This window comes from Notamacropus eugenii, chromosome 5 (assembly GCF_028372415.1).
Source record: "Notamacropus eugenii isolate mMacEug1 chromosome 5, mMacEug1.pri_v2, whole genome shotgun sequence".
In the NCBI taxonomy this organism is placed as follows: Eukaryota; Metazoa; Chordata; class Mammalia; order Diprotodontia; family Macropodidae; genus Notamacropus; species Notamacropus eugenii.
The window spans coordinates 117999569-118026365 of NC_092876.1; the positions used below are offsets into that span (position 1 = coordinate 117999569).

The following is a 26797-nucleotide window of genomic DNA, read 5'->3' on the forward strand; positions in this document are numbered from 1 at the left end:
ATTGGTATAAAGAGCTGTTATTGGGAGATCTCCCCTACCCATGTAGATTGTCATATGCTCTGCACTTTAAAATCATAGAGGGATGCCTAGAGACCTGAGAGATTAAGTGACTTGTCCAGCATGACACAACCAGAATCTATAGAGATGGGATGACCAGCTCCCTATAGAGGGAGTTGATAGCAATGGAAAATCAGCATCTTCTCTGTAATTTATAGTGTTAGAGAGATTAATGGGCTAAATGAATTGCAAAGATGTGTGTGTGTGTGTGTGTGTGTGTGTGTGTGTGTGAGAGAGAGAGAGAGAGACAGAGACAGAGAGAGAGAGAGAGAGGCAGAGAGAGAGAGAGAGACAGAGACAGAGAGAGAGAGAGAGAGAGAAACAGAGAGAGAGAGAGACACAGAGAGAGAGAGAGAGAGAGAGAGAGAGAGAGAGAGAGAGACAGAGAGAGAGAGAGAGAGAGGCAGAGAGAGAGAGAGAGAGAGACAGAGAGAGAGAGAGAGAGACACAGAGAGAGAGAGAGACAGAGAGAGACAGAGAGAGACAGAGAGAGAGAAACAGAGAGAGACAGAGAGAGAGAGAAGCCAAATCTTGAACCCAAATCTTCTGACTTTGAGGTCCAATCTGTGCCTTTACCATATGATCTATGCCATGCTGCCTCTCACATAGTAGATGGATGGATGAAATTACATAGCCATCTTGCTTGACTTTTCCATGGAACTGACCAGTTTGAGTGTTTTGCTAAATCAACTAGAGATTGGAACATTATAAAGACATATCCAAGTCTCCTGAGGCATTGACTATTCCATCCATTCTGCTTTAATTAAGGCAAGAATCTCTCATGGTGAAAATCAACCAATAAATTCAACCTCCAGTCACATTCACTGATTTATATTGATCTGTATCATTCAATGTAAGGCTGAGAATTTTCCTTGACCTCCCTTAACTGGATACATCATTTAAACAAGTTTAATTAAGCAGCATTTAGTAAGCCAATACATAAAAATTGTTCATGTGACCTTGGGCAAGTTTCTTCTCTTCTGTGTGTTACCCTTTCCTCATTTTTCAAATAAAAAAAAAAAACACATCAACTAAGGTCCTTTCCAGGAGAGCATTTTGCCACCTAAAATCTTTGAGTCTCAGTTTTCTCTTCTGTAAAACAGGGGCAATAATGAGCACTCTGAGCAGTCTTCATAATGAAATTAGGTTAGCAATGGTAAGATTCAATGAAAATCCAAAGCAAAACTATAGTATCATGGACTTTCAGAGTTGGAAAAGACCCAAGAGAGGTCATGTAGTACAACCTATACTGGTCAACACAAATGGTATAGGCCCCCCACAACCTATATGCACAAACACATTTATAGCAGCTCTTTTAGTGGTGGCAAAGAATTAGAAACTGAGGGAAAGCCTATCAGTTGGGGAATCCATTGGGGAATGGCTGAACAAGGTGTAGTATGTAATTGTGATGGGTTACTACTGTGCCATGAGAAATGATACACAGTATGGTTTCAGAAAAACCTGGAAAGGCCTATATGAATTGATGCAAAAAGAAGTGAAAGGAAGTAGGAGAACATTGTAAATAGTAACAGCAATACTGTAAGATGATCAGCTGTGAATGATTTAGCTGTTTTCACTAATACAACAATCAAAGACAATTCCAAAGGATTTATGATGAAAAATGCTATCACTCTCCAGAGAAAGAATTGATGGAGTTTGAATGCAGATGAAAGCATACGTGTGTGTGTGTTTTCTGGTCTGTGTTTTCTTTTGCAACATGAATTATATGAAAATGTTTTGCATAAAAAATCCTCAAAAAATAGAATAAGAAAGAAAAAAGAAAATATCCACAAAGGAGAATTCACCACCTTCTGAGTAATTTTATAACCAGTTTTGGACAGTTTTCTTAGGAAACTTTTCCCCCTTATTTTGGCTTCGATATTTCATTCTGAAAATTTTACCTTCTGGTTCCTCTCTGTTAATTCCAGAAGAACAAATCAACTCTCTTCCTCATGATAACCCTTCAAATAAGTGAAATAGCTATTTTATGTCCCACAAGTTGGTCGTTGTTTTCTTTCCTCCTCATCCTTCGTCCTATTTTCTTTTGTCTGTAGACAACATTCTATCTTCTGTCTGTGCCTTTGCCTATGTCTGTAATATTCTCTCTCCTTACTTCTCTTGGCCTTTTGGAATGTCCATCTCCAGATGAAAGCTTACCTTAAGCTCTACCTCCTGCACAAGGTCTTTCTTGCCCTTTCCCAGAACTGCTTTGTATTTACTTCATATATATTCTGTATTCCTTTGTCCTTCTTATCTAATGAAATGTAATTTTCTTCCCTATATAATATAAACTCCTTCAGGCAAGTGCTATTTCATGTTTACTTTTATGTTCCTAGTACCCAGCATGATATCTGGGACATAGGAGATGCCTACTAGAGAGTCATTTATTGATCCATCATATAGAGCTAGCTGACTCAGTGAGCAATGGGGCTGCCTCTGTGTTCTTAACTAGAATTCATCATTTATTTCCCAAAAATGCCTTCCTGAGAAGTTCATTGGAGCTGCCATTCTATAGATTAAAAACAACCAAGAGATATGGTGACTTGTCCAGGGTCACACATCTAATGAATGGTAGATTTGGGACTAGAAGAGTAAATATTTGCATTTTCAGGTCCTGGCTTATTCACAATAGTCATAAGAGCCTCATGGATGGAGCACTCCCGCTTTAACCTCCATTTACAAGTACACAGAGAAGTGTACAAAGATTTTTTTAAGTATATCCCCATTTCACAGATGTGAGGAAACTCATGCTTGGAGAGGTCAAATTATTTCTCTATAGTCATGCAGAAACTAAGTGCCAGAGCTGGGTTTCCATCCCAAGCCTCTAGTGTTTTTTACCCTATACCAGGTTGCAGCCAGAGATAAGTACAGCCAAATCTTGAATCCAGGAATTCTGATCCTGGGTCCAGTATTCTTTCTGCTTCACCACAGGAACATACTACTTTTTGGTCCAAGTTCTTCCATCTTCCCTGCCTTGGCCTGTAGATAAAATGTACCCCCTTAGGGCTGTTCAATGGAGGCTCAATTCCCCAGAGCTAACCAGTTGGAGCAGAGTGTTCCCAGTAAGGACCTGTTGACACTAACCGGAATCAGCTGTTGAGGTCCCAGATGCTCAAACCTCAGTGCCAACACAGTCTGCTGAGAGAAAAGGCATACATAATTAATTACATTCCTTTCTGGTCCTGAGCCTTTTGCCCATATGGTCCAAGGGGAAAACAACAGACCACAACAGCCCTGTATTACAACCCCTCCAATCAATGCTGCCCGCCCACAACATCCCCAGAGAACACAGATCACCAGCATGGGGGCTGCTGCTGCTGCTGCTGTTGCTGCCGGATGACATCCGCAAGCAAATAATGTGGGCACCACTCCAACGCCCGAGCTACTGAAGGTTTTCTAATGATTCACATTGAGAGTCACATTTAAGGGGAAAATTGAAAAGCTGAAAATGATTGGGACAGGTTTCACAAGAATGATAGACATTGTTGTGTTAAATCTCAGAGAAAGTCATGGTTAAAAAGTATAAGCAGATGAAAAACTGGTCTATATTATATGCTATGCTACACAATGATAGTAATTATATTACATTATATCATATTACATTATATTATATATCACATTATATTATGCTATATTACATTCTATTATACTATGTTATATTATATTATATATGTATATATTCCCCCTACAGAAATCTCAAAAAAAATTAATTTTAAAGTTATTATATTTTGAACAGTATAATATAAACTTTATTCAAAAAAAGCCATAATAATATAGCATTTACATAAAGATTTAAGGTTTACAAAGTTCTTCACAAATTTTACCCCATTTGAGATCCTCACAACCTCCCTAGATGATCAGTGCTATACAATATTATCTCCATTTTACAGAACAGGAAACTGAGGTAGCTAAAGGTGAAGTGACTTGTCCAGGACCACACAACTAGTAACGTATCTGAGACTGGATCAAGGATCCAGTCTTCCTGACTCCAGGCCCAGCACTCTTACCTCCTGTGCCACCCAGTTGCCAATAATAGCCACACAAAAAAAAAAACTCAAAATAATTTTTATGCCACATGGTAATATTAAGTTCTGATCATACCAACAAAGTGAGGGCAACATATATAAATATGTTCAGCATAGATACATATGGAATACAAAACAAATAAGGAGTAAAATTAGAAGGTAGTTTGGAAGGGGGAGCAGCAGATGCTTTTAGGGTCAGGAAAGGATATAGGTAAGTGATACTTGATCTGCTTTCTTGAGGGAAATTACAGATCCTCTGACAGAAGATGAGGAGTGTGTTCCAGGTATTAGAGCCAGCCAGCACCAAAGCAGAGACTGAAGATGCAATGTCCTGTATGAGAAAGCGAAAAGTTCAATTTTGTTGGACTGTAGATTATGAGATGGAGAATGAGGTATAAATTCAGAAATTGAAAGCTGGAAAAATAGCTTAGGGCCAGGCTGTAGAGGGATTTAAAAGACAAAAAGAAGAGTTTTGTTTGATCCTAGAAGCAAAGGGGACCTAGCAGAGCTCATTAAGTTAGGGATATGATATAGTGAGATCTGGGCTTTTGGAAAATCACTTTATCTGGTCAGCCATGATTCCAGGACACAAATGATGAAGAACATTCCTCCTAGCCTAACAGAGAAGTGATGGTTTCAATATGCAGAATGCGTCAGGGTTTTTGGACATAGCCAAAGAGGAAATTTGTTGAGTTGGTTTGTTTTGTTTTGTTTTGCTGTGAATATTTGTTAAAGGGTTTTCTTCTAGTTTGTTGGGGGTATTTCTCGTTCAGTTGGGGTGGGGAGGAAGAGGTGGGGGATAGAAACAAGAAAAACTAAATACCTGTTAATTGAAAAAAAGTGGAGGTTCAATTGTTGGTAGCTCTATATGGTTTTGGGATTTGAGAGGGACAGATTTAAGCCATGGGACCAACTAGGAGGCCGTTACAGAAGAGGAGATGAGGGCCTTAACCAAAGTGGCCACTGTGTGAGTAAAAGGAAGGGGTTGGATGTAAGAGATGTTGAGTTAGAAATTAAAATATTTGTCAATTGATTTAGACATATGGGATGAGAAAAAATAGGGATAATGCCAAGGTTCTAAACCAGGAAGTCTGAGAGGATAACAATGTCCTCAATAGAAAAACTCACGTTCTATAGAGTAGAAAACTTTGGGAGGTGGGAGGTGGGGCAGGAAAGGAAGTAGTGAAGTGTGTTTTGAACATATTGAGTTTGAGATACTTACGGGACATCCATTTTTAAATGTCCAATAGGAAGTTGCTAGTGTGGGACTGGAATTTAGGTAATACTAGAGCTGATCTATGAGTTGCCTAGATAGAGTAATAATGAACCCTTGAGATCTAATGAGGCCAGTAAGATAGACCATAGAAAGGACATGTTGTTGAGTCGTTTTTTGTTGTGTCTTATACTCTCTAACCCCAGGTAGGGTTTCTTGAATGGTTTGCCATTTCCTTTCTAGATTATTTTACAGATGAAGAAACCAAGGCAAACAAGGTTAAGTGACTTGCCTAGGGTCACATGGCTACTAAGTGTCTGAGGGCAGATTTGAAGTCAGGAAGATGAGACGTCCTGACTCCAGGGCCAGCACTCTATCTACTGTACTACCTAGCTGCCTTTGGGCACATCCAAAATCTAAGGGCATGATATAGATACTAAATCAGAAAAGGAGACTGCAAAAAAGCTGTCAGAGAGGTAGGAGGAGAATCAGGAGACAGTAGGATCACAAAAAATCAGACAAGTTTCCAGGAGAATTTGGTCATCAGTGTCAAATTTAGCAGGAAGGTCAAAAAAGATCATAAGAAATTATTATTAGATTTGTCTGTGTTTAATGAAAAGATTGGCTTTTTTTTTTTAATTTGATGGGGCTTTCCAGTCAGATTATGGCGGTTTGAGTCCCAGCTGTTACTTATTACCTGTATAACTGAGAAAATCACTTTTCCTTTCCAGGTCTCAGTATCCTATAGTGTAAAATGGAGAAGTTGGATTACTTGATATTTAAGGGGCCGAAATCACAATGTGTCCATTTTATAGATAAAAAATAATCAACTCAGGGAGGAAAAGTAATTTGTTTAAGATCACTTTGCTAGTGAATGTTAAAGCCAGGTACATAACCCAGATCTCCTAAGTCTAATATTTCCACCGCAATAAAATGCCTTCCAGTACCAGAGACTTCAGTTTGGTTAAAGGAAAGAACTCCTGCAGGGGGATCAGAAAAGGTGAATTCTAGTATGACCCTGGATAAGTAATTTCCCTTCTCTGGACTTTAATTTTCTTATTCATAAAATTAGGGTATTAGGCTAGATGAATTCCAAGCTACTGTAATAAATTTGTGATAAATCTTGTTCACACTGATGAGATTTAAGCTCTATAAGCTCATGAAATTTTGATTCATCAAAGAAAAATTAAACTGTTTGAATTCTTAATAGCTGACAAACCATATTTTCCAATAAATATTTTAAATGTGTTTATTATTTTATTTTATTCCAATTATATGTAAAAACAATTTTTAACATTTTTTTTTAAATTTTGAGTTCCAAATTTTGTCTTGCCTCCCCTCCTGCTTCGTTGAGAAGGCAAGCAATGTAATATAGGTTATACATGCACAGTCATGCAAAATGTATTTCCATATTAGTCATCAACAAATACTTATTGAATTCCTATTCTGTCTATCATTGTGTGCTCTATTATTGGTAATATGAATGACAAAAAAGAAGTAAATGGCATAGTCCCAGCATTCAAAAAATATATGTTATGGTTGGAAATACACAATTTACAGACATGAAACCATTTACAGACAGGCAGAATACGGCTAAATGCTAAGTTGTATGATACTAAATTAAGTTGAGTAAAGGGAGAGATCAAGGCTTAAAAGAAAAAAAGAAAGAAAAAATATGACAGCTGATCCTGGAAATAATACTTTGCCCTTTCCATAAGGCTTTTATTAAACCTTATATTAAGTTCATCTTCTGACTTTAAAGAAAATACATTTAATTTTTCTTTACATTTGTATAATATAGTTGAAAGAACTAGTCTTAGGACTCAAAGCACCTGGCTCCAAATTCCAACTTCAACATTCAATAACCATGTGACAATAGGCAAGTCCCTCCACTTTACCTCTCTTACTATCAATTTTCTTCTCTATAAAATAGGGATCATAATTTTTATACCACCAATTTCATAAGTCATACTGGCTACATGTGGCAGTAAGAACCCAGGCTTTCTGACTCATAGATCAGTAATCTTTCTTGTCTGTCTGAAAACCCTTAATATGTGCCAGGCCCTGTACGAAACACCGGGATGGGGAAATTGTAAGACTTAGATGATCAATGCGATAAGGTTTGAAGGAGGGAAACCAAACAGTTGAGTGTTGTAGTACTTTAGACAAGAAGTGATAAGGGCCTCTGCTGGGATGGTGGCAATGTGGATGAAGAGAAGGCAGTGTATACAAGAGATGTTGTAAAGGTAGAAACAACAAGATTTAACAGCAGATTAGATATGTCAGGGTAGGGGTTGGGGGGAGTAGTGTGAATGAGTAGAGGTTGAAAACAGTGTTTCAGGGTTGGATAGCTGGGAAGAGGGTGGTGCTCTTGACAGTAATGGAGAAGTTGGGAAATAGCAAGAATTTAGATGAGGAATGGGGAACCTGTGGCCTCAAGGTCACATATATGGTTTAGGAGGAGAGATAATGAGTTGAGTTTTGTACAAGTTGAATTTGAGATGCCTATGAGACAGGCATTTTGAAATGTCTGACATTCAGTTATTAATGCAGGACTGCAGTTCAAGAGAGAGATTAAGACTGGATATGCTGGCTTGCTTTCTATATGTATACATACATAGAGGTACTAATATCTACGTATAGATATATGTTTAAATTTGTGTATATCTAACTACCTAGCTAGTAATAGGTAAAAGTACACCAGTATGTCTAAAAACAAAAGACAACCAATATGGCTTCTTAGGCAATCATGGGTCTAAATAATGTCATTTGTCTCCACAGTGAGCCTCGGAAAGTTGTCCTGCACAAAGGCTCCACAGGACTGGGCTTTAACATTGTGGGCGGAGAAGATGGAGAAGGTATCTTCGTATCCTTTATTCTAGCTGGAGGACCAGCAGACCTGAGTGGGGAGCTCCAGAGAGGAGACCAGATCCTTTCTGTGAGTATTTGCTTTTGTATCTTTTGTTTTTCCTTCTGGGCCTAACACCATCCGTGGGGAAAGTGGCTTTCAATTGCCTGTGAAAGCTTTTTAATTATACAGCCAGAGATGATGGAATTACTTGGGTCCCTGGTGTGCAACATAGCATAAATGGTGATCAGGTTGTGAAGGAGATGAACTAGACTTCTAGTGCTTGCTGATCTCAGCTTCCCAGGGTTTTCATCTTTTCCTGGACTGGAGTAGAATAATTTTTGCTTTGGGGAACAGAACTACTGATTTTCATTCTTTCATTAATTACTGAAAATTATGTTGAAAAGTATTGAACCCTCCAGTCCTCCTCTGTGCCAAGAGTCTCCTTGTTTCCTTAGTTCCAAGATCTGCTGCACTCAGTCCCTAAGTACTCCTACCCCATTTTCTCCTGATGTATATAGTATGTAGTGATCCAGTATATTAGTACTGAAAAAGTATTAAAGACATGTGTTTAAGTTATTTATCACCTATATTGCCTTGGGCAAATCACTTCCAATCCAGTGTATTCCAATGAACATTTATTAAGCACCTACAATGCTCCAAACCCTGTGCTAAGCACTGGTGATACAATTAATAAAAAGAAAGGCAGTCCCTTCCCTCAAGGAGCTTATAATCTAATGAAGGGAGAAAACACACAAAAGGAGGCAGGAAAATAAAGCGTGGGGCTGGTCCAGGGGGTACCCAGTGCAGCTACATTTTATTCAATGAAATTGAAACCAGGCTGAACAGCAAAGGCAGAATGGAGTGAGCTGAAAAGTCCAGTTTTGTCCTAAGTAAAAGGTAGGCATTCAGAGGAGTTTAGTTGTGTCCTCTAATTAGAGGGCTGAGTAGGCTGAGGGGAGTAGTAGCAGTCAAGGCTTTAATTAGCAAAAGAACCTGCATTTCCTCACCTGGTAAATGAATAAATTAGAGTAGATGACCTCTGAGGTCCCCTGAAGCTCTAAATCTATTAAAATGCAAGCATTTAGGTTTCTGTTCTGCTTTGTACCACCTGCTTGATCTTGAATTAATCCTTTCCCTTTTGGAAGCCTTAGTTTCTCTATCTGAAAAATTAATAGGTTAGATTCAATGACCTCTGAGGTCCCTTCCAGGTCTAAATCTATAATCCTATGATTCTGCCACCATAACTGAATATCCAAGCCTGGCATTCACTCCCTTTTCCCCTTCTTACCTTTGTCTAAAGAGAGAATGGGGTATTGGGTCTGGAGGCATTGGCATGCATTTAAATCTCTGCTCTGCTATTTACCTGCTTGACCTTGAGTAGAATCCCTCCCCTTATATGAGCCTCAGTTTCTTTACCCATTTTGGTGGGGAGAGGTAGACTAGATGATACCTAAAGAGTTTTTCAACTCTAGATATTGTGTTTCAATTACACACACTTTGGATAAGAGTAAGTTTTTTAGGATTTATTAATAATGCCAAGGAGAATATTCAAATTCAGAAATGAATCAACAGAATAAGGTGATTTGTAATGTATATAAAAGAAGCTTCATAGTTTAGTAAGGAGAGATGTGACTTTGGTGTTAGGATGATCTGGGCTTAAGTCTTACCCCCAGCACATAATAGTTAAGTGACTCTGGGCACATCACTTGGCTCCTCAGCATCCCAGGTAACATCTAAGATTACAATAGTTCTGATCCATATTGGTAGAAGGAATTTCTTTACTACTGAGATATCTATGATAATAAAATCACTAGATGAGACAAAAAATAAAAAATAATGTCCAGTCCCAGAGTGGATGATAATTAGATTTTCTAACCTAATTTTTCAGGAAAGTTCTTCAGGCTTAGCTTGGGCAAAGAAACTCTTCAGACCAAGCATCTGATATTTTTGTCTGTGACTTCCTTAGGACTCTAGAAAAGAAATGGTGTCTTCTCCCTAGAATATGTTTTGCTGATTAAGGATTGGCTGTCGGTTGCAATCTGAATCAAAGTTATTGGTCCTTTTTACAATTCTAGGCTCTATTGCTGGCCAATCAGGGAGTCTCTTGGATTGCACGGCAGGCTTGTGGATGATCTGCTCACATTTTTAAGTAACAATTGACTGTGCAACTTCTTTTTGGGCAGAGGGAAAAACAAGGATATTTTTTTTAAAAAAGGTTGAAACAGGGTCCCCATTACCTAAAACGCAGCATACATTCTCTTCACAAAACAAATTCATAGAGGAATTGCCCCAAAACCACCCTTTCCAATCACAGGTTGTTTTGAAGCACAAACACTTTCTTGGACACAGGCCTCAGGCTTGCCTCTGGGTAGAGAGCACTGAATGTGGCATCACAGGACCTGCCTCTATGAGTTATCAGTTATGTCTTCCTGGGAGTCATTTAACTTCTCTGAGACTCAGTTTCCTCATGTGTAAAATGAGTCTGTTGGACTAAATGATCTCTAATGTCTCTTCCAAATCTAGTTTCTGTGATTTGGCAGAGCTGGACTTTCAGCTCTCACCATTTAATTTCCTTAATGCTTCCCAAAATCATACAATCAGACAGAGGGATTGAGGTGTCCTGTGGCATATTGCAGGGTAACAAAATGAAATCAGTATTCAATATTCCCAGAAAGGGAAAAAATAATAATTCATCAATTGGTAGAAACCCCAAATATTGATCCTTTCTGCCTGACAAACCATCATCTTCAAATGCCCATACATCTCCACTCTCAGTATTGATCTTGGTCTGAAGGGAAATGAAATATCCTGACTCCTGAAACTAGAGTCATGTAAAAGCCTCATGATATGTCATCCTTCATAATAGTAGCCCTAGACTGTTTGTAATCCATGGAACTCATTCCCATGGACATTACTGAGAACTCTACGTGATGAAAAGAGAAGGTGTTTCTGAGCTAGGCAACAGGAACTTGAAAACCAAAAGACATGAAAAAGTGTTAACAGACCACAACCCTCCCTGAACATGAGTCACCAGGCCTGGCCACTGAATGAACCAGCAGATGGAATTGTGGAAAGAACATTGGATTTGAATCATGGGTTCAGAGAATAAGAGATTTAGAGGTAGAAGGAAACCTGGAAGCCATTAAGTCTCATTTTATAGGAAACTAAGGTGCAGAGAGGTGAAAGGACTTTCCCAGGGTGAAATTTGGATTCAGTCAAAGGACTGCACTTGAGGACCTAGAGGGCCACATGTGGCCTCGAGGCTACAGGTTCCCCACTCCTGGCAGACAATAAAAAGAAAAATAAATCAAGCCAATTTCTGAGATGTAAATAAATGCTGGCTATAAATTTAGCTGTCAGATCTCTGGTTTAAACTGGCTCCAGAATCTGATATCTTCCTTTTCCCCATCGCATGGTAAGAAAGACCTCTTCTAAATTCTGTAACCACCCTGGCATGTTGGAGACCTTAAGAAAGAACGTGAAGTTAAACTTCTGTTGTATAAGATAATTCATACTAATATCAGGGAAAAATCTAGAGGATTGTGGGACTTCCCTCATCAGTTTTTTGTTTAATTCACACACATACATGTACACACACACACGCACACACACACACACACACACACATTCTCGGAATCCATCCATATGATTATTTTTTTCATTTCCCAAAGTACATGGGTCCAGAGGGTAGAACTAGTGCTAATGGGCAAAAGCAAATAAGAAGTAGATTTTTAGTCAGTGTAGAGAAGAACTTTCTAATGACCGGAGTTGTATGACAACAGACTGCCTCATTAGATCATGAAGATTTTGAGCAGAAGCTAGAATATAACCTCTAAGAAGTAAGATAAAGGGGACTGTAGAATTGCTCACTGGACTGTACTAAATGATCTTTGAGGTCTTGTACTAGTCTGGGATTCTATGCTTAGTTCAAATACACATAAGCATTCTTAGAAAGCCATATAGGTTCCCTTCCTCCCTTCTTTAATTCCTTTTCCCTTTCCCTTCTTTTCTTCATTCCTCTTTCTCTGCCTTCCTTCCCTTCTCCCCCCTTTTGTCTTTCCTCCCTTCCTTCTTCCCTCCATCCTTTATCCTGCCCTTCCCTTTTTTCCCTTTCTCCCTTTCTTTTTCTTTCTCAGTGTTATTATTTTCCCTATTTTATAGATGAAGAAACTAAGTAAGACTAAGATAGGCTAAGTTAATAAACTTGACTAAATTGCCCAGGGTCACACAACTGACAAGTGTTTGAGGTCAGATTTGAACTTGGTACTTCCTGCCTCTAGGTTCCACACTCTGTCCACTGTGCTCTCTGACTGCCTAGGGAAGAAAAATATAGGCCTGAGGGAAGTAACAACACCAAATAAAGGAATTTTTAAGTATAAGAACTTGAATAGGAGAGACTGAATATAAAAGTGGGGAGTAAATATAATTAATCAATCAAGCAGAATTTGTTACATGTCTACTGCATGCCAGGCAAATTCCTGGAAAAATCAGGAGAGATTGACATCAGGGTCAAACTCATCAGTTTTATTCTTGGCCTGGAGTCAAGGGACTTGCCCTTCTGAGTTCAAATCCGGCCTCAGACACTTACTAGCTATGTGACCCTGGGCAAATCACTTAACCTTGTTTGCCTCAGTTTCCTCATCTGTAAAATGAGCTGGAGAAGAAAATGCCAGACCACTCCAGTATCTCTGCCAAGAAAATCCCAAATGGACACAACTGAAAATGACTGAGCAACAAGCGTAAATAGAACAGTCTACTCTTCTTACTATCTTCTTCCTTTGCTTTCTAACAGTGTGATGCTGGGCAGTCTCCTCACCTCTCCCAGCCTCAGTTTCCTCATCTATACAATGAGGCTGATAACAAGACCTTCCTCACAGAGTTGTTGTAAGGATCAAATGAGACAATACCTGTAAAGATCTCGGCAAACCTTAATGTGCTGTCTAAATGCCAGCTATGTTTTATTATCATTTTTATTATCTTTCTGTTTTTCTATAAGAAGATAAAAAGGGAAGAAAAATTTGTCCCTGGATGGTATCTTTAGGGTAGCGTATGCCACCTGCTGTTCATAGCTGGACTAGACACGGTGCATTCTGCAGCCACATTAGAGCCATGGTTCCTGAAATCATGACTGATATGACTCCTGCTTCAGAATTGTGCATGCATTCCTAGAGGGGAAGGAGCCTACCTACACCCCGAGTACTTCTCCTTGCTAACAGTTTCCTTTGTAACTTCTCTTTCACTTTTTCTGTCCCAGAGATTCAGAGTCAAGGTCTCCTGGATCAGGGAACATGCTTTTAGAAGGTAGGCAGAAAGCACAATTCTCTCTGTTCATTGGGCAGACCTATTGATCAAAGCACTTTCTTCCTCATGCATTTATTCTGTGTGGTGGCTAATAGCAGAGAGAAACAGCTAGGCTTCTTTTCGACCCATTATTATTTGGTCCTAGGTTAGCTGACGAGAGACTCAAGGACAGAGTAACACCAGGTCAGTTGGGAAATGTTCTTTTTCTTGGTGCTTCCCCAAGCAACTTGCTTTCTTCATTTTTTAGGAATTTGAGAGAGATGATGCCACTCCTCTAATCTCGAGGTTCCCATTGTACCTTTGCAGATGTACCTATAAATATTTGATGAACTGTTTCCCAAGAGAAATTTGTAGAGATACAGATATTTTACCAGAAGAGTAATGGAGCAGCTATTTTATTAATTGGGAACAACTGGTACCTGGATAAACAATGCTAATTTCAATTTAATTTACCTAAGGAATTTAGGAAAAGTGAGAATGCCTACTACTGCCTGCGGCTAGGACTCTAAGATTACTTTATGCTTTATATTTCTTGAAGAAATTATATTGGTATCTTTTGTTTTTACATCACCTACTTTTCTCATTGGGCAACTAGGTGGTACAGTGGATAGAGTGCCAGGCCTAAAGTCAGAAAGACTCATCTTCTTGAGTTCAAATCTGACCTCAGACACTTACTAGCTGTGTGACCCAGGCAAATCACCTCACCCTATCTGCCTCAGTTACCTCATTTGTAAAATGAACTGGGTAAGGAAATGGCAAACCACTCTAGAATCTCTGCAAAGAAAGCCCCAGATGGGATCATGAAGTGTTGGACAGGACTGAAACAACTGAAAAACAATAGTATTTCCCATTAAATCACTCTCAGTGTCCCAGTTTGTTAAGATTCATTGATGTATACCAGAGCCATAGTTGGTAGAGTAGGTAACTCTTCAAAACAAGTCTGTGGACCGACCACAACAATCTGATTCCTCCTTGTTTATCCACTGCCTTTGTCCCCTGAGTAACTTAAAGAAGCCTATTCACTGAATGAGTGTATCTCACTCAAAGTGAGATTGTGATAAGACCTTAGCCTGAAAGGGCCAGGGTCTCCCATTGCATCCTGGGCCATCTCCTGTCATCCTGAGGAATATCAGGCCACTGGACCCAGATGGCTCAGGAGAAGAAAGTGAGGTTGGTGACCTTGCACAGCCCTCCCTCACTCAAATAAAAGTTACCACAAGTCACGTCATCATCTTGATATCATGGTCCTCTTCAAGAATGAAGGACAAACCCAACAACAAGCTGATATCTTAATAATAGAAAGCCATTGTCCACAGCAACAACAAAAATTTAAGGAGGGAGAAGAGGGAAATTCAGGAAAATTAATGCTTCAGGAAATTTAACCACATTCGCAGTGTACCACATACATTGTCCCCCACCTTTACCTCTCTACTTTTAATGTAAAATAGAGATTGTAACACTTGTCCTCCCTCCCTTTACAAACCATAAAGCCTCTTTTTTCATTATTTCTACAAGGACACCAACAGTAAGACTTGATATTATGTTTCTTCCCCTTCCCCTCTGTGACAAAGTAGACAGCCAAAGGTCAGAAAATTCAGATTTTAAGCTGGAAGGGACCTTGAAGAAGCTATTTGCTAAACCCCTTCCTCCACTCTTATTTTACCGAGTGAACTAAGACTTACCCAAAGTTGCATGGATAATAAGTATCAGAGGCAGGATTTGAACCCAGGTCCCTTAGCAACTAAGACAGTAACCTTTTGTTGCCTCTTCACCACTACAACCAGTATAAAAATGAAAGAGGACCAGGCTCTGATTTCGGCTCTGATACTTAATAGTTCTGTGACCTTCTGCAATTCACTTAACCTCTATGGGATTCCTTTTTCTTATTTGTAAAAAAAAAAAAAATTTTTTTTTTACTAACTGGTCCCTTCCGGTTTCAAATCCTATAATACTTAAAATCCCATCATTAGAAATCTATTTCTAAGATTTAAGTTTTAGACTCTATTAGACTCTGATGAGAGAACACATTATTAAGAGCTATAATAATAGCTAGCTGTATGGTGCTTTAAAGTTTGCAAAGTGCTTTCCATATATTTTCTCATTTAAGACTCACAATAACCCCAATAACCCCCTGCTTTACAGATGAGGAAACTAAGGCAAAAAGAGGTTAAATGCCTAGGGTCACATACTGAGTCTGGATTTGAACTTGGGTCATCCTGATTCTAATCCACTGCTCTATCCATTGCATCATCTAACTAAACTACAGCATGTTTAAAAGAAGTCTTTAGTGGCAAAAGGCCACTGGTGTCAGAAAACTTGGCTAGTGCCAGCATACGATGGGAGAAAATAGTATTTGTGTCTGGCATAAGCCAAACATTGCGTTAAGTAAGCACAGATGCACTTGTAGGAGCTGGAAGAGGTCTCTGAAATAGCATCCCAAGACAGTCACTATGACCTTGGTGTTAGAAGAGCTCTCTGGGGCTCTCAGTGATGTCTTCTAAGTTTAAGAGGATGTTCTGTGATCATCTCATCCTTGTCTGTGTCCCTTGGGGGAAGGAGCCATTGACGGGCTGTTTATCTTGTTTGTAAAGGTCTACAGAAGCAAGAGGACAGAGAGATTCAGGCAGTAACAGCATCAGGAGAACCAGATCATGATGTCATCACTACATTTGAACTCATTTTTATGCTCTTTATCTGAAAATTCCAACTAAGACCTGTCCCCTAAAGGGTTCTATGTTCTAAATATTTTGACTCTGGTATACATCAATGAATCCATGGACTGCTTCCTATCGAAATTCTTCCCTGAATCCTTCATCTACTAGTGTCCTCCCTCCCCAAAGTACCTTGTATTAATTCTCTATAGTGTAGTATAGTATGGATAGATAGATAGATAGATAGATAGATAGATAGATAGATAGATAGATAGATAGATAGATTACATAGATATAGATGTGTGTGTATATATGTATATGCCTATACATATATATTATATATGTGAGTGTATGTGTATATATGTGTACATACATATACACACACACATACACATGCTAATTGTCTCCTCTGTTAGAATGTAAGCTTCTTACAAGTAAGGATCGCTCCATTCATTTTCTCTGTATCCCCCAACACTTTCCATACTGCCTTGTACTTAGGGAACACTTAATACATGTATGTTGATTCATTGATCATCCACTGTTGGTACTCCTTCCATCAGCACAGATTGCAACCCACCCATGTCTTTTAATTCTGTGTGGTTCTTTTTTATCTTTTAATTTATTTTATTTTTCTATTAGCATACATTTCTTTTCCCTCCTTTCTACCATCCCATTTAAAAGAAAGACAAAATCTATGTAACAAGTATATACAGTGAAGAAAAACAAATTTCTCTATTATCCATTTCCGAAAATGTATGTCTTTGTCAGTAAAACCTCCAGGGAAGATCTCTCTGCCTCACACACTAGAGGCTTCCTTCTTGGCCCTAATATTTCCTACGTACCTGTGCAACATGTGGGCGGCCCATCTGTTACCATTTGCTCATGCACACATGCTTGATGACAGCTTCTATAAAACCTTCTCCTGCACGTGTCATTGATGGGAATGGACTGCAGCTTTCTTGCTCCTACCATGTGGATTTTAATTTTCCCTTAGGCCTCTTGAAATTTTGATCCTTTGAGAACCAAAGTGTTCTAACATTCAAAGTCATATATCATCAGTAGAAAAATGTTGATGTTAAAAAAAAATGAATTTCAATGTCAGGGAACCACTTAGGATTTTAGAAAATTGTACATAGTTCCTAATGTGCAATCAAGACTTGAGCCTATCTCATAGTCCCTTTGCAGAGCCTATATAAAGATAGGTAGAGGGATACATACACGCATATATAATGTTGTTCGGTTGTTTCAGTAATCTCACTCTTTGTGACCCCATTTGCAATTTTCCTGACAAGGGTACTAGAGTGATTTACCATTTCCTTTCCTACCTCATTTTAGAGATAAGGAACTAGCAGGGTTAAATGTCTTGCCTAGGGTCACACAGCATGTAAATGTCTGAGGCTGGAGTTGAACTCATGAACATGAGTCTTCCTGATTCCAAAACCAGAGCTCCATCCATTGTACCATGTAGCTGCCCTTAAATTCATTCTTATTCTCTCTGTCTCTCCCTCTTTCTCTCTCTCTCTCTATATATGCATACATATATATATATATATATATATATATATATATATATATATATATATATATATATATATACACATATATACACATATGTGTGTGTGTACCAATGAATTTACTCGATGGACTCTACATTTAATTGTATGACATAATCTAAGGAAATTTATTCATTCTCTTTGGTTTTTTCTGGGCGGTTTACTAATCTGCTCTGAAGTGAATACTATTTTCATTGGGAAAGCCCTGTAATGTTATAGGATTTGATTTAAATAGCAGTGTCATCAGAAAAAAAAAAAAGATATATTTAAGGAACATGTCCAACTCCAAAGAATTCGTGCATTTGGACTTTATTCAAGGTGTTATTTGTACCAAAAATTAAAACTTTGGATGGGCAAATACCTCCCCTTTGTACATTATACATGCTCTTGATGCAATGGAACACCAAAGACGTATCCCTGTCATATATGTATGAATAAATCTTACATATTCTTTAACATACAGATGGAAAACACCTTGTTGAAGAAAGAGCTTTTAAGGCTCTATTTTACTCTGCTGAATCAAATATTCTTATATTCGAAAGACCATAAACATAGTAAGATTTTATTTTTTCTATAGCTCTCATTCAGACTGCAAAAATATGGTCTATACACCAAGATAATAGTCTGTAAAAACCTAACTCTTCTCTTTTCATATTTTAAACACGAATAACTATGATATATGTACCTATGTCATTCAGTCAATCAGCAAGAGTTTATTAAGTGCCTACTACTATGTACTAGGTATTGCGCTATCTCCTGGGGATACAAAGAAAGGGGAAAAATGTTTCTTTCCCATAGGGAGCTTTTTTTTTTTTTTTTTTAAGACTAGATCTCCTTGTCTCAGGCAGGTTGGAAGTCTTTCTCATGGCTCAGTCCCATCCTGATTGCCATGAAAGCTTTGACCTATTCCATTTCTGACATGGGCCACTTTTCCCATCCTTGGGCAACTTGGTGGCCCTCCACTCCTGAGGGCTTATCACATTAATGCTATACTTATTGTGGATACCTGTTCAGCTTAGCCTACTGGCCCTCACTCCTCTTGAGCCTCAAGAGATCCACCAGACTCAGCCTCCCATTGTGGGTCTTAGAAGCATGTTCATATTGTACACGAGGAAACAACATGCAAACCATTATGTACATACAAGGTATATACAGTATAAATGGAAGATAATTATAAAGGGCAGGAACTAATAGCAGTGGAATGTGGGGGAAGCCAGGAAAAGCCTATATTATTCTCACAAATATTTTATAGTGGTAAGAGCGTCTCAGTTTTTTTTTAGAGTAATGTGGTGATATTTTCCAATCCAAATTTATCAGACAATAGTTAAACACTAACTGTATGCAAGACGCTAAGGATACAAAGATCCTACAAACAACTCCTACCCTCAAGGAGCTTACTCTTTCAGGGTAGAAGATGTAAGATTGAGAAGGGAAAGAGCATTATCAAAGCACATCAGGAAAAGTTTCAGAGGAATATGAAAAAAGAAAATCCTTGAAGAAAGCTAAAGATCTTAGAGGCAGAGGTAAGGAAGGGGTAGATTCTAGGAACAGGGAAATAACCTCTGCAAAAACATGGAGGAAGGAGACAGAATGATAAATCTGAGAAACAACAAGTGGACTGATTTTTCTGGAATGTAGAGTAGCCAAGGGCAATAAGTCTAGAAAAATAGTCTGAAACCAGACTGTAAAAATGTTGAAAGCTGAGAAATTGTATCTTTTATTCTGTGGAGAGAGAAAGTAGCCAAAGGTTCTTAACCCTAAAAGTGGCATGATCAGAACTGCATTTTCAGAAAATCACTTTGGTAATTGTGTATAGGAAGAATTCCAAAGGAATGAGACTGCAAGCTTGGAACCCAAATAGTGAGCTGTTTTAGTAGTCTAGACAAGAAATGATGAGGGTCTCAATAGGAGTAGTAAATGGGAGAGAAAGGGATGAATGAGAGAGGCATTTTGGAGATAGAATTAATATGTCTTAGCAACAAATTGTGACTCCAAGGTTGTTTTACCCTGAGTAACTAGAAGGATGGTAGCACTATCAAAAGAAATAGAGAAGTTTGGAGGAGGGGTGCATTTTGCAAGGGGAGATATTTAGTTCTTTTTAGGGCAAGCTGAGTCTGAGATACCTAGGGGAGAGACCATTGGAGATAGCCAAAAGGTAGTTGGTGATTTGGATATGGATTTTAGGAGAAATAGTAGGACTGGATAAATAGAGTTGAGTCATTTTTAGACTTAGTCATTGATACTAAGAAAAAAGAAAAGAAATCCCAAGACAAAACCTTGGTTGGCATTCCTCATTAGGGAGGAGCACATGACCGATGATATAACAATGGGGACTTGGAATGAATAGTCTCAAAAATAAAAGGAGAACCAGGAGGGAGCAGCATTTGGAAAAAATCGGAGAGAGTATCCAAAAAGAGGGAGTGGCCAATAGTATCAAATGCTACAGAGAGGTCAAGATGGATTAGGACTGAGAAAAGGCCCTAAAATGCACAACTAAGAAATCATCCATAACCTTAGAGACAGAAATCTCATTTGAGTCAGAAACCAGGAAGGAGGCCAGCTTGCAAGGTATTTAAAAGTGAGTGAGAAGAGAGAAAATGAAGGCAATGAGATATATATGTGTGTGTATGTTTGTAGATCATATATATGTATATATATACATATATATACACATATATACACACACACACATGCACTCACATATATACACATTGTATATATACATATATACACACATGTGTATGTATATTTATACATACATGTACATATATATGTATTCCATTCCATTCTCTGTCCTTGAATTGTTGAATATCATCCTCAAATACTTCCACAACTGGGTCACGTCTAGAGCAAATCTCCTTTGTTGGTCAAGTCCAACTATTTTCCTTGACTTTACTTTCCTTGGTGTTATTTCAACTTCCTCATATTGCATCCTAGGTACTAAGCTATTAGAAATGAAGAGGAAAAAGAGATCATTATCACTGGCAGATTTGTTTCCTTTTGCACCTTTTTTTGACCACATTCTGGTTCCATGTTCTCAGACTGACCCGGCTAAGTTGGGTCTCAGACCAAGCTTTCTATAGGCTTGTTTTCCCCTTGAGTGATTTTTGCCTATTTTATGAGGTGATACTTCTCCTAACATTTCATCATCCCCTTCCATATTATGCCCTTACATAGAAAATGAAACCAATTCTACCTGCTCCTTAATTCACCATGGAGAGTCTGTGAACCCTCTTTCTACATTTCAATTGTCTGTTATTTATAAAAATAATTATAATAGCACCTATTTACACTTTAAAATTTGCTAAGCTCTTCACATTTGATCCTCACAAGAGCTCTGGAAAGTAGTTGTGATTATTAGCCCCATTTTGCAGATGAAGAAATTGAAGCAAAAAGAGGATCAATCACTTGCCCAAGGTCATACAGCTAAAGCATCTGAGGGGAGGTTCAGACTCTCAGCTCCCATGTCCTGCATTCTCACCACTGCACCACACATTCCCCTCTTGTATTTGGCACAGGACTGACTACCTAACATGGAACTTCTCCTCAGGTCCTTTATGTCCATGTGTGATGTGTACTCAATCAATCAATGAGTACATACTATTTGAACGGTTCCTGTGTGCCAACCCTTAAGCTAGCCATCAAAGCATACTGGATAGACAAACTTGGGGCCATGCTTGTTTTTGTCATGTTTTACCACTCGCTGTTGATTGTTTCATGGTGGCTGTTGGTTGATTGATTTTATCCAAGCATGTGCCTAGGGCATTTTTGACCTGGGTTTGAAATGATCCTTAAAAGACCAAGGAAATATTATGGTCCTGAAGTATCTGATCTCTAGACAGACAGTGCTACGGAAAGTTTCAAGAATAAATTGAAGGACACAAGGGGCTGTTTAAAAAAAATTACTGTACCAGTAAAAATCAACTATCTTCCTTCTCATGTGGGCTTTCAAATGACAATTGCAATTATTTGCATGAGCTAGACCACCAAAGGAGTATAAACTGTCTCTCTTCAGCTCAACAGTATGAAAGTTATTGCCAAATTATGCTCAGAGAATTTCCCTCAGGTGGTCATAATGTAATACACCAAAAGTTATTGAGACACAAATAACTGCAGCCAGCCTAGCTCTTCACATTTTAGTTAAATGGAAAACAGAGACCTGCAGTAGCCATTTAAACAAATAAACTCAAGGCGTTATTTGGGGCCTTATATCATAATTGCCAATAAAAACAGAATCATAATATTAGAGCTGATATGGACCATGGAAATCACCTAGTCTGAAAATTTTTTCTATAAATGAAGAAATTGAGTTCCAAAGAGGGTACATGACTTGCTTAACTAAGTAATGGAAGAGTTGAGACTAGAACCCAAGTCTTGTAACATCCCATTCACTACCCTGGCTATTCCATGAGGAGAATATTGACCAAACTGATCAACATCTGCAACGTACACGACAAGTTTGGTCTCCCTGCCTTTGCTTGGATCTTAAGTAAAAGAAATTTTATTAGTTCTCATTATCCCCAGAAGGCGACCCTAGGAGAATTGCATGGAAGTTGCAGAGATATAGATTTAGGCTTGATATCAGGAAATATTCTTAACAAAAATAATCTAAATGTGAAACGGGCTGCCTTAGGAGGTCACACACTGCCTGTCTTTTGTAATCAGAGCCTGGATCTACTTTTGCTGCCGGTCACAGAAATTCTCTGAGAAAATATCTTAACAAGAACTACAAAGACTGAGAACCTCATTTCCCAAAAGTATGGAGGGCAGGCTGTATTTTGTAGTAATCAGTGGAGAACAAGTGATAGATATTTCATCTAATTATGCAATTTGGGAGTTTGAAGAATCCTCAGACGTCATCTAGGATAAAAGTGCTAACTTGTCTATTTTAAGGGTTAGATCAAACCCAAGTCAAAAATGCTCTAGTCACATGCTTAGACACAACCAGTCAATCAGCAGCAGCTCCATGACTAAAGCAATGGAAATGGAAAGATCAACTACCACAAAACAAGTGAGAACAATGTGGCCTGCTGAGCTGGCCCCATTTTACTTAGATCACTCTGTTAGAAATATTTTCCTGAGGTCTTTGGCATTCAAGAGTGCCACTCAGCCATTTTATTAATTATCCACTAGCATAATTAATAAAATGATTAATTACCCAGAAATTATATGTCTCAAACTCAAAGTCTTGTTGAAGTAGCAAACCACTCCAGCATCTTTGCCAAGAAAACATCCAATGAGGTCATAAAGAGTCGGATGTGACTGAAATGACTGAACAACTTCCTACTCCAAGTCCATCATGAATTCCAGGCTCAATTCTGTCAACAGAACTTAAGACCATTTACTATCCTGATTTCCCTGTACTAAATGCCCTCCAGATTTTAAATGGGACACATAGGACTGAAATACTACATTCCAAGTGTGGTATGGGCAGGACAGAGTAGAAAGAAACTCTCACAGCCTTGTTCTTGGACACTACACATCTGTTAATGCATGAACAAATAGAAAAATTTATTAGAAATAAGTATAAATCAGGCATCAAACATAAAATAAGCATTGAATATTAAACAGTAAACATTTATTATTACTATGAGCCAAGTACTGTGTCAAGTTCTGGGGATACAAACACAAAAGTAAGAGTGAAGAATGATGTCCAGGGACAAAGTCACAAAGATGGAGCAATATGGCAAACAACTGATGTACCCTTTCCAGAGGCAATACTGGTGCTGATTTGATTCTCATAGCAAAAGGTAGAATAAAGGGTAGCAAAGGGAGTTGCTTAACAACTCTAAGAAGTAATATCTGGTGATCTAGTTTATAGGGTGAAGGAGCAACTAGAGGCAGAGTAGAAAATGTCCAGGATGAAAATGAGGTTGCATGGGAGTGATGCGCTAACTGGTTTTTAGCTCCTCCTAAGGATAGTCTCTGGAGAGCCTGTTTGGAGAATGGAGTGGAAGTGAAAGGCTGGCTTAACTTGCATTATTTTTCTGGATTGACTTATCATACTGTTGACTCATATTGAGCTTTCAATCTACAAAAAATTTTCCATTTTCTTCAGAGGAATCCCTGATTAATCTAACTTATATTTACCCACCTTTTCCATAAAAATAGCACAAAGTTGATTTTACTGGATGCTTTGCTAAAAATCTAAGCTTTTATGTTATTTACAAATTTCATTTTATATTCACAACAACCCTGGGAAGTAGATGCTATTTGGTATCCCCATTACATAGATGAGGAAACTAAGACTGAGAGGGGTTAAGTGACTTACCCAGGGTCACACAGCCAGTAAGTGATGCAGAATTCTAACTGAGGTCTTCTTGACTTCAATAGAAGGGTTATGCCATATAGATGAAGAAGAAAATAGTATCTTCAGTACTCCCTTGATCTCCTTAGTCTAATGACTATGTCAAAAAAATAAAAAATAAGGTTATTCTGGCAGGCCCTGTTCTGAATGAAGACCCTTTGTAATCAGTATTTGCTTTTTTATATCTAGCCACCTCTTTAGTATTAACGTTCCAGAATTTTGCAGGAATCTTTGGGTGTCCTTGCTGTGCTCCATCAACAGTTTTCATCTTCCTATCTGTCCAAACATCCAAGGTTGTGAGATAAAATGAGACAGCACTTGTAAAGCACTTTAAAAACATTAAAGCATCGCACAACTTTTGCCTAGCTATTATCTCACTTGATCCTCATCTTACAGATAAGGGATGAAGCAGAAAGACATTAAGTGATTTGCTAGGCATAATAGCTAAGTAAGACACTTAACCTCTTTCTTTCTCAGTTTTTTTATCTGTTAAATGGGGATAATAATGGTACTAGGGTTTCAGGGTTGTAAAGAATCAGGAAGATCTGAATTTAAACCTGGCTTCAGATATTTACTAGCTGCATGACTCTAGGCAAGTAATATAGCCTCTTCCTGCCTCAGTTTCCTTATCTGTAAAATGAAGATAATAATAGCACTTCTATGGTTGTTGTGAGGGTAAAAGGAGATAACATTTGTAAAGTATTTAGAAGACATTAAAACATTTTATAAACGCTGGCTAATTTTTTTGGACAGTAGGTTATGCAGTGGTTAGAACACTAGATCTAGGGTCAGGAAGATCTGAGTTAAAATTTAGCTTCAAGCAAATGATATATGTAACAAGTAAATATGTGTAACAATAACATATATATAACAAATAATATATGTAATAGGCTTTATAAACTTTAAAGTTATATATGTATATACACATATGTTTACGTGTATTTTTGTATATATGCAAATTTTTATGTCAGCTATAAATTTTATTATTATCCCCAAGCAATGGTCATATCCCTTCTTTTATACTCCCTTTTTCCCACCATTATACTTTTTGAAAAATCATTTTCTTTATCCTTAACTTTATACCAGAAGCAACTCACTCCCAGCTGTGTATTTATGGAAAGAAATAGAAAGTGTAAGAAGAAGTGACCTCAGAGTCAGAAAGACCTGCCTGGATTAAGGGCTGCTTTCTGGTGTGTCCTGGTTATGGGAGCCTGAGCATGAATGGTCAGTGCCCAATGCAACATTTTTTTTTAAGGAACTTAGGTCCTGCTGACTCCGGGGCTGGTCCACCACCTAGCTGTCCCACCTTCTTCCACCCTTGCAACTCTTTAAAGAAGTTACAGAACAATTGTCAATCTGCATTTTTAGAGAATGTTTCCTTACTAGGATTTCTCTGCTCCAAGGGAATCAGAGTTTTGGACCAGCAAAACAGAAACAGAAGCCAAAACCCAAACAAACAAATCACTCTTAGAGGCTTTTGTATTTCCCCTTCTTTGTGTGTTGAAGATCAAAGATGGCTAGGCAATTCCCTGTACATTCACATCTAAACAACTTACATGATTTTCCTCCTTATCAGAATTGTTACCCTTCAAAATTTCATTCTTGAGAACGTCTCATCTTTCTCCTCCAAATCCCCACTGGCATCTCCTTAGAGAATTTCAAACTATGGGATCCTACCAGTCTTTTCACCGAACTCTTTGAAATCTGCTCTTTCCAAATCTATTTATGTTAAAGATGAGTGGTAACGTTTTTGTTTCTCAGGCTCTTTTTTTTCTACTCAAATTCTCTCTCTCTCTCTCTCTCTCTCTCTCTCTCTCTCTCTCTCTCTCTCTCTCTCTCTCTCTCTCTCTCTCTCTCTCTCTCCTTCTGTCTCTGTGATTCTGTCTTTATCTGTCTCTCTGTGTGTCTATCTCTGTCTCTGTCTCTCTCTGACTCACTCTGCTATGTGTGTGTGTTTGCCTGTCTGTGTGTCTTTCTGTCCCACCTCTCTCATTTTGCTTCCTGGACTTCCTCAGCATAGGTATATCTCCTTAATATACAATAAGGTCTCTTTTAAAGAAAGAAAAAAAAAAACTATTTTGGCCCCTTTGAATAAGGTATATTCTTCCATAGCCATAGTCTAGTCATGGGTATTATGCCTATCAAATCTTAATGATGTCCTTTAAAGTCACATTTTCTTGGGAAGATCTAGTAGATCAAAGATGGGAAAACACTTTAGGTAACCTTACCAACCAGCAAGGGATCACGATGATCAATTCCTTGTCTAAGCAATGGAATTATTCCATCTAGGTTATCTCTCAAACTCTATTTAATTGTCAAATGTTCATTCCATGGTTTTGTCCTCTAAAATTAACGTATGTAGTCCATCTCTTCTGTGACCCATTCTTTCTATCTTTGTGCTAGACATGAGTCAGTGGATCTGGATTCAAAACCCAGCTCTGTTCATGACTCTGGGAAGATTGTTTTCCCTTCTCTGACCTTAGTTTCCTCACCTAGAAAGTGAGACAGTAGGATCAGTTGATGGAAATGATTCCTTCCACATCTAAAGTACTATGGATGACCGAGTGAATTAAACATTTAAATCCAATTTCATCAAGAGGATCCATCTTCTAAAATTCCACAAGATGGCAGCAAAGGATAGCCATAATATCAAAGACTGTGGCTGCCTTGGATTCCTCCTATTGGGTTCCGAATGCCCAATCTGCACAGAATTTAAATTAAGTTCACAAATAAACTCTATGTTATTATACAAGAGGGGTGGGGATTTTGCTTCACAGGATATTGTTAAAACTTAGTAAAATGGGACCAACAATCCAAATGTGGCTCCAGAAATATAAAC

At 38.3% G+C, this 26797-nt stretch overlaps 1 protein-coding gene across 14 annotated transcripts in view; it reads left to right on the forward strand.

Moving 5' to 3' along the window:
• The window catches only part of DLG2 (discs large MAGUK scaffold protein 2), a 1590913-nt gene that overhangs the window by 1086932 nt on the left and 477184 nt on the right, over positions 1–26797 (forward strand). For all 14 annotated transcript variants that reach the window (XM_072610680.1, XM_072610682.1, XM_072610692.1 and 11 more), the window contains one exon: positions 8077–8233. In XM_072610680.1, coding sequence (XP_072466781.1) covers positions 8077–8233 — 157 coding nt within the window. The remainder of the gene's footprint in view (positions 1–8076; positions 8234–26797) is intronic.